Source organism: Antrostomus carolinensis, unplaced genomic scaffold, assembly GCF_000700745.2.
Source record: "Antrostomus carolinensis isolate BGI_N321 unplaced genomic scaffold, ASM70074v2 scaffold46155, whole genome shotgun sequence".
Classification (NCBI taxonomy): Eukaryota; Metazoa; Chordata; class Aves; order Caprimulgiformes; family Caprimulgidae; genus Antrostomus; species Antrostomus carolinensis.
Window position 1 is genome coordinate 1 of NW_010317908.1, and position 8,825 is coordinate 8,825.

Consider the following 8,825-nt stretch of genomic DNA (forward strand, 5'->3'; position numbering starts at 1 on the left):
GTCTTTTCCAACCTTAATGATTCAATTATTCCTCAGGGGACACAGCTTAGTGGTGGATTTGGCAGTGTTAGGTTAATAGATGGACTTCATGATCTTAAAGGTCTTTTCCAACCTCAATGATTCAATTATTCCCCAGGGGACACAGCTTAGTGGTGGACTTGGTAGTGTTAGGTTAATAGTTGGACTTCAGGATCTGAAGGGTCTTTTCCAACCTCAGTGATTCAATCGTCCCCCAAGGGAAACAGATTAGTGGTGGACTTGGCAGTGTTAGGTTAATAGTTGGACTTCATGATCTTAAAGGTCTTTTCCAACCTCAACAATTCAATCATTCCCCAGGCCACATGAACTCCTCCATGCTCTCATCTCCAGCCTTTTCTCAGTGCACGAGCCCCAGGCAGAGCTAACACCTTGGTCCCCTGGGATATCCCTTTCCTGAATCCTCCCACAACCATCAACAGGAGCTAAAGCCATCTGCCTGGGCTTCCAAACTACCAGCAGTTCTGCAAAGAGCTTTCAGTCCACTTGCCATGGGACACAACGGATGGGATGACACCATGCAAGTCAGAAGGCAAGAAACCTGAGTGCACTAACGGGCAGCGGCTGGTGCTGCAGTAAAAGGCTGAGGTTGGCAGTGGAGGCTGCAAGCGGGTCGGCTCTTACCTGACCACCTGCAAAAATGACAGGGGTGGAGGCGGGCTTTGGGCGGTAGGGAATGGTGGCACCTTTTGGTGGGGACTAGGAAAAGGGACAAGGAGAGGGAGAGAGAACATTAGAACAGCTTTCCTGAAACGGCGGCAAAAAGAGCGTTAGAAAGCACCCGACGGAGCACGGCCCCCGGGGCCGCCACCAGCAACACCCGCACCAGGCGAACCGCGTTTCTGGACGGGAGGACACGGAGGGGACAACCATGGACAACAAGGACAACCTGGGGTACAGGAGATCCCCTGCTGAGGCACAAGATCCTAAATCACTTCTTGGACCTCCGCTATCTCCCTCACCTTCGCTCTGTTCTCCACAAATTACATCTCCTGGTCTAGACTCAAGTGTGATGCTAGAAGGCAGCAACACCTTCCTCAAAACACCCCAAGAAGACCCTCAAGGTGCAGCAAGATGGGGAGGTACACCCATGGACCAGGCTTTTCATCCCTGGCTGTCAGGAGCCTCCTTGTGCAGCAGCTTTCTCTGCAGCCCAAGAGCTCTTGCAGGTTGACAGCCCACCCCGGAGTCACAGCAGCCTCGCCGAGCACCAGGAGCTGTGGCACAGCATCGTGAGTGTGGGCATCAGAAGGAGTGAGCAGCTCATCTGAGCAACCTGGCACGATGCTCAAGCTCTTTGACCCCTCTCATCTTCTTCACAGCTGGAACAGGGTCACCTTCAGGACTTGGTCTATCATCATCCAAGCTGGGACATGGGTGGCCTTGCAGCAGATGCTGCAAGGCACCGTCATGGTGGTCAAGACATCCCATGCCCTGGTGGGACAAGTGGCAATGATCACTTTGGCCAGGGTGCTGAGCTCTGGAGGAGCCAGAGGCTGGAAACCTCTCTCAGGTGACAACATCAGCGTTTCCAGAGATCTTATCATAGAGCTGCATGGTGGTAGCAGTCCATGTGAGCAGCCAGGTGGACATCAGCAGCAGAGGCACCCATGGGCACTCCCAGCCCTCCTTCTCCAGCAGCTCCATTCCCACTGACCAGGACATCTAGCTCCTCCCTGATGTGGCCTGACCAGTACCTGGATAGGTCTGAGAAGCTGTAGTGATCCACATCAAGCTGTAGTGATGCATCCCACAGGGATCTTCTCACCCAAGTTACCTCTGCTGGTTTTCTCTTGAACATAACTAACAGGCCATAGAAGAGATTCTGGAGGTTTCTAGGGATCAGGAGAGATCTCAGATAAAAGTCTCCTGGTTCTACCTGAAGTGAAACGACTCAGCTACTGCTATGCAAAGACAGGCAACATAAATTCTGCTATCTCATGGAAATAATATTTTCTGTATGTTCTTCTAGATGTCCACTTGTAGCCACACAGAGGAGCAGCAACCTTTCCTTTGGTTGGTGAGAACAGCAGCCACCAAAGACTTCACAACAGACCTGCAAGCATCACCTGGGAACCACCTCTGCCGTAGTCCAGAGCACAACCTGGAGTCACCATGCAGCTGAAATCACACTCCTCTGGCAGCAGAACCTGAGCATCACCACCAGCATCATCACCAGGCTAATGTGACTTATGGTGATGCCTCCTTAGCTGTGCTGCTGCCAAACTGCTTATGTTTGGTTTTGCTTCATCTCCACCAAGCCTTGGCATCTTCATCTGAAGCTCTTGCAGCTGCAAATGTGTTCCTCCCGGCCATGAGGAGGCAGAGGAGGCAGAGGGGCCTGAGGTGGGTCTGTGGCCGTCCATCTCTGGGAGGCACCAGGAGTGGAGGGTGTCACCGTCCTGTATCTCGAGGGGTTTCCTCCTGGAGCTTCTCCCATCTGAGATGGCAGGTGTGGACGTGGGGCATGTGGCTATGGTCATCCCTGGCAATAAGCCATTGGTACAGCAGCATGTCTCCACAGCAGAGTTCTCCAAGCTGTGCTCGTCAGCATTTCTCCCAGAAAACGGCACCCTGGACACACGTCCACGCGCTCTACAGGCCCTGCTCTCCACCAGCCTTCCTCACTACCTGTCCCACTGCCCTTGCTTGGCTTCCCCAGCATAGGGGATGCCCTGGCCTCCTCCTCCTCCCTGCTGTGGTCCTCACAGGGCACTGTGAGCCCCACGAAAGGAGGCCAGGTGCTTGGTGGAGGGGCTGCAGCCCCTGTCCCCTTCCCATGGCTCCCTCAGTGCTGCTGGGACACCAGTCTACGGCTGTCCCAGCCCACCTGGCCTCCTCCCCCTCTCTCCTGTGGTAGGACAAAAACCATCTCCTTTGGGGCACCTGACCAGGCAGGTTTCCAGTGTGGGACTCTAGAAACAACGTCAGCAAACGGTGAGGAAAACACAGTGGGTGGGTTTCAAACGGAGGTACCAGGAGATGAGTGGTCCAACAACGCGTGGAGAAGGGGATGAGAGACACGCTCCACAGCTCCCAGCGCCGTTGTGGTGCCAGCTGGGGTTTGGGTTTTGGGTTTTTTTTCCTACGTACTTTACCCCCTTTGTTACAGACTGTACCTCCAGCATCACCACACAGATCTGTTTGACACACTGGATAATTGCGTCGGGTGTCCCCGAGATTGTCACCGCCCGCTCCGTGGAGTTGGGCAGCATGTCCCCCGCCACTTGAACCTGAGCACCTGTTGACTGGAGACAGAAAGAAAGAGAGAAGAGGAGAGATCCCACAGCTGAAAGCCTTTCCTTGCAGCCAGCTCACACGTCACAAGAGCTGCGCTGCCCCGCGCCGGCAAGGTCCCACGGGATGCTGCTCCTACATCAGCAGGACCATCCTGGGAAGCAACGTGATGAGTGATCCTCACAGCATAAGGATCCCTCTTTCCAAGGCAGCTCCTCCTTGGTCAGAGCTGTGATTACACCCAATAACCAAACCAGGTCTGTCTTACCTCCCTGATTTCCTTGATCTTGGAGCCTCCTTTGCCGATCAGCGAGCCGCACTGACTCGCCGGCACGACCAGTCTCAGCGTCACCGGAGGTTTGCTGGTAGCAGTGCTGTTGCTCATTGAGTTGGTTATGTCCTTGGGAAGCAAGAATGCAACACATCAGCCCTTGGTACCCAACCAGGTGCTTGCCATCCAGGCCAACCCAAATGCCCTAGGTCAGAGAAGAAGGGTCATGTCCCCCAGATCTGCAGCTGCATCACTGCACATCCCTGCAGTTAATTAAGTGTGAGACCTCTGGGACACTCCACTGAAGCTCAGTTCTTGGTTAGTTAGAGATGTCTGGAAGGTTTTGTGCTGAGATCATGTACCAGTTAAGCAAGTCCAACCAGGGTTGGAGGTACCCAGGCCCATCTGCACTGCTGGCCCCAGTAGTGGGCATGTTGGAGCTCTGCTTGGCCAGCGGGCCACCCAAGGATCTGAATGCAGACCATTTTACTCTGCCCTCCTGAGGTAAAGGACTCACGTTGCTCACCTCCTCAAATTTGTAGGCAATCATGGCGAAAGCCTTGAAGATGGCATCAGTGGGGCCGGTGATGGTCACAATTCGCTCGGGGCAGTTCCCCTCCGAGATGTTGATCCTCGCTCCACTCTGGAAAGAGAAGGGCAGCCCTGGAATAACCACAGCCAAGGAACCAGTGGAGATGCAGCCCCTGGGAATCTCCAGTTTGGATCCTGTCCCAGCTTGGGAAGGTTCAACACCCAACAGCAGAAGCTCAAAGAGCCCCAGGAGACCAGCAAGTTCATTGTTCACTTGGTTCCTGGTCATTACCTCTGCCAGCCTCTCTACACCTCATCTAACCTTAAAAACTCCCACTTTTTCCTCCTGTGGTACTTCCAGTGCTGCTGCACCCCAATCCTCAGCAAGGGTTTCCAAGCATCCACCTCGGGTCTTTTACTGACATGCCAACCCATGTGAACAAGGCAAGACCAGCTGGTGGGGTCATTGCTTCTAAAAGCTTCTTGGTAGCTGCAGGCACAAAGACCTGGGGCAAACTGAAGCATCTTAGGAGTAACTTCCTTTCACTGTTTCATTAAGAGCAAATTCTTGGCTTTGGAAAACTCCCATCAAATGTTACCAGAGTTTGAATACTGAGTGAGAAAAGTGCATCAAAGAGCCCTGGGTACAGCCAGCTTGTGTGTCCTGGTCCCAGGAGTTACTGCACGGGTGGGACAGCCCAACAGCCCTTCCCACTCCTCTCCCTTCCTCCTATTTTAAAGAGCAGGGTTGCTCACCTCCTCACGCATCTTCTTCACGGTCTCTCCTTTCTGAAATAAGAATCAGAAACACAAGCTATTGTTAAAAAAAAAAATATCAAAGACTTCTTCAAAGCAACCCCTCCAAACACCCATTTCTAATACCCAGTCAAACATCTGGGCAGCTCTGCACTGCCTGGTCCTCCATCCCCACGTGATGGGCAGGCTGGAGAGCTGAGGCTGTAAGCCCCATCGTAACCTCTGTAGACACAACAGATGAACCAACTGCAGCTTCTGCCTCCGTTTCTACATTTTCCATTAGGAGGAAAAATGCATGGAAAAAAAACTCAGGAACTGAGCAGATGTTGAGGAAAGTTGGCACTTCAGAGTGTGCCTTCAAAGGGCAGTTACCTAGTACCTCTAGAGAGATCTAATACCTTTATATCCAGATATAAAGCAGGTACAACAGTGAATCTTTCCAAGGTTGGACAGGCTGATGGAAAAATAAGGTGCAAGCACATAAAAAAAGGTGTTTGTGCTCCAAATCTTCACTAACACAAACCTGCTTTTGAAAAGCATCAAAAAACCCAATCCTGTATAGCCAGGACTTTCCAACCCACCATGGTAAGCACCAGGGAGCAGAGCATCTCATGAAGCTTTTCTGCATGAGCTAAATGGCATCCTGTGTCCTCAGGGGGAGGTGCTGAAGTTGCACCAGGGGAGGTTTACATTGGATGTGAGGAAAAATTCCTTCACCCAAAGGGCAGTCAGGCATTGGAAGGGGCTGCCCAGGGAGGTGGTTGGAGTCACCTTTCCTGGTGGGATTTAACAGACGGGCAGACGAGGTGCTCAGGGACATGGGTTAGAGGTGGAATTGGTAGTGTTGGGTTTATGGTTGGACTTGATAAAGGTCTGGGACATGGTTTAGAGGTGGAATTGGGTTTAGACTTGATGATCTTAAAGGTTTTTTCCAACCTAAATGATTCTAGGATTCTAAGATTTAGATGGGTTTTCAGGACATTTCTTAATCTCACTTAATGAATTTATTTAATGAACGTGTCAGGGCACCGTGATCATAAACACCTATTTCACCACCACAGTGAAGCAGCTGGAAACAGCACTAGATCAGTTTGGTGGTTGGTTTTGTTGGGGGGTAGAATGGTCTTTGATCCCTCTGTGGATGTCCCATCATTGCTGTTCCACAAACCCAGCGACACGCTCACGCACATCAAACATTGAAGGGACATTACAAGGAAGAGGTGATGGGCATCTACCACACCAGGGGCAGCAAATGGTGCAGGCAAGAGCATTAAATACACCTTTAAAAGATGTTGTTACCTTTCCAATGATGCTTCCGACCTCCTATTGAAAAAAAGACAAACACAAAGGAGAAGACATCAGAAGATGCAAAGACAACCCAGCCCAACCCCATAATGAAGCAAAAACCCGGTGCACACTGTCCTCAGCAGAAGGACAGGGTGGGAGCAGGCATGAGAGGGGACAGGAGCGCTGTGCCACCACACCACCCTCACCATCAGCAGGAGGAAACCTGCCCCTGGGAACCCCAGGTTGGACACGGACACGAGTGGAGGTGTGAGCCCCTTACCTTGCCGTGCATCAGCAGCCGGATGGTGAGGGTGACGTTCAGGCCGCCTTCGGAGACCTTCGACTCCATTTCCTACCAGGGGACAGGAGATGTGTGTTAGCTGGGAGGGCAGCCTGGGCGCAGAAGGAGACAGCACCACGGCTGTATCACCTGGGGACAGAGAGGGGGAAAGGTTTTTGGCAGGTTCCTCGACACGGGATTCATAGAATCATAGAATCATAGAAGATATTGTGAGTTGGAAGGACCCACAAGGACGATGGAGTCCAACTCCTGTCCCTGCACAGGACAAGCCCAACACTCACACCATGTCCCTCAGGGCCTTGGCCAAAGGCTGCGGCAATCTTGTCAGGCTTGGTGCCATCAGCACCTCCCTGGGGAGCCTGTTCCAGTGCTCCACCACCCTCTGCCTCAAGAACCTTTTCCTCATGGCCAACCTCACCCTCCCCTGCCACATCTTCCTGCCATTTCCTCTGCTCCTGGCATTCGTTGGTGGCCAGAGAGAAGAGATCAGCGCCTGCCCCTCCTCTGCCCCTTGGGAGGAAGTTCTAGACCCCCAGGAGATCTCCTCTCAGTCTCCTCTTCTCTGGACACTGCAGAGCAGCAGGGCAGGAGAAACCCACAGCTGGAGGAGCTGCAGGGAGATGTCAGGAGCTGAGCACCTTCATGGGTGCAGACAGGGCTGCCCACTCGCTGTAGGGACCGTGCTGGGCATGAGCCCAGGAACAGCCCATGGCTCTGCCATGGCTTTGCCACCAGCTTATGCAAAAGTCACCGTGGGAGCAGACACAAGTGTCCAAGGTGGCACAGCCATGTTCTAGCCCACACCTGCACCAACCAAAATGCAGGTGGCTGCAGGATCAGGGAGTCAGTGGAGCTGCCTGGTCAAAGACCGATGGCTGAACTGGGACTTCAAAAGACCCAGGGCACCCACCCAGCAAACCAAAATTCACCCCTTTGAGTGGGAATGTGGCACTGGGAAATTCAAAAGCCAGTTCTTCAATGACCAGGAAATATCCATCTGATCCGAGGAGAACGGGGTTGGTGTCCCAACTACTACACATCTGCGTTTTCATCCCAACCCATGAGCACCCTGGCTGGGCAATGTGTCTCAAGACCACACCATTCCCAGCTATTCACTCTTGGCACGTATCTAACCAAACCTCCTGCTGTCGTGTTCCTCTCCCTTCCCATTCTCTCTCTTTCCTCCTCTGCCCTCTAGAGGGAAAAACACCACCAATATTTTAACACAGGGGAAAAAAAACCCCAAAACCCACAGAATGGCAAAAAAAATCCTTCCTTTTCCTTCCTGATGCCTCCTTAGTAGCATCTCCGTGTGAGGACCAGGCCTGTGAAATATCTCTGCAGCCTACTGCATGGTCCTGTCTCAGAGGGAGATGCCAGCATCCTTCTGCGCCCAACGCCGAGAGATTAGTCGCAATTTTCCACCGTGTTATTTAATCCCTCCGTATATATCAGACGGGAGATTTTTCATCCTGGTCACGAGCATCTGGCATTTTCCTTTGCTCAGACAAGGGCTTAGGTGACCAAAAAATGGGAGGTAAACCAGTTCTCAAGTATTATTTTCATGTAAAGAGGCAGCGGGCATGAATAATCAGGCAGCAGTGCACCATTCATGGCTGGGAGATGGGTTTGATGAAACATCTCCTCTTCCAAGAGGTTCTTATGAAACTCAAAATGAGTAAAACCTACGTGGTTAACAGGGAGCTGGTGTTCCCTGGGAGCTAACAGGAGATGGGCTCACTGGGAATGAGCTTGCCCAGAACCTACTTGCAAACGTTGATCTTGAGGTCGGTGGAGGTTACAAAGTGAAATCCTCGTAAGAAGGATAAGAAATGAAATGTGGTGAAGGTGTCAAGCCACTGTTAAGGACGGGGAGAACATTATGGAGGAAGAAGGTGACTACGTTGGGGACCAGAGTAATGGGAAGGAGCTGACGCACCACAGTACAACACGTGAGATCAGGAACCTTCTCTTTCAAGTCTGAGTCCACTGCAAGCAAACAAAAAAGGCAAATAAATAATTGGTTGTGCTGATTAACCCCGAGCTGATCTCTGGGCACGGGAAGCAACGCTGAAAAGGATGGACATGCTGATTTGTGGAGGTCAGCGTTGCTGCTGCTCCCAATGTACCAGGAGACAAAGCGCCTGCACAGAAGAGGTGCCACCCCCAGGGATGTCCTGTTCCAGGAGCCATCTAGTCCTGTCACAAGGAAAGGAACAAAACTGTGACACCACTGCAGCCACCCAGGAGGCTGGAGCATGCCAAGATCATGGCACAGCTCCTGTTCCCGGCTGAGAAGCATCGTCTGACAGCAGAGCCAGAGGAAGGCACAGGGTGATGGTCAAGGAGCAGAGAGCCCAGATGGTCAAGAAGGACAAGGGCATCCTGACCTGGATCAGCACCAGT

General features: G+C 52.3%; 1 protein-coding gene across 1 annotated transcript; it reads right to left on the reverse strand.

Annotated features, from left to right (window-relative positions):
- Positions 1-561: 561 nt before the first annotated feature.
- Positions 562-6,467, reverse strand: LOC104518677 (poly(rC)-binding protein 3). The gene is made up of 7 exons (XM_010168734.1): positions 6,399-6,467; positions 6,131-6,154; positions 4,832-4,864; positions 4,071-4,187; positions 3,542-3,673; positions 3,156-3,284; positions 562-735 (listed from the first exon to the last, which is right to left on the reverse strand). Exons 1-7 carry the CDS (start codon positions 6,465-6,467, stop codon positions 562-564), a joined length of 678 nt encoding a protein of 225 aa, XP_010167036.1.
- Positions 6,468-8,825: the final 2,358 nt, after the last annotated feature.

What these genes read in the sequence shown, in the direction of transcription:
- LOC104518677 (XM_010168734.1), bottom strand. Translation starts at nt 6,467, where the DNA reads ATGGAGTCGAAGGTCTCCGAAGGCGGCCTGAACGTCACCCTCACCATC. An exon ending in AGATCAAGGAAATCAGGGAG is followed by an intron (nt 3,285 to 3,541) that starts GTAAGACAGACC and finishes TTCTGTCTCCAG; the next exon opens with TCAACAGGTGCTCAGGTTCA. An exon ending in TCTGTGTGGTGATGCTGGAG is followed by an intron (nt 736 to 3,155) that starts GTACAGTCTGTA and finishes CCCTTTTCCTAG; the next exon opens with TCCCCACCAAAAGGTGCCAC.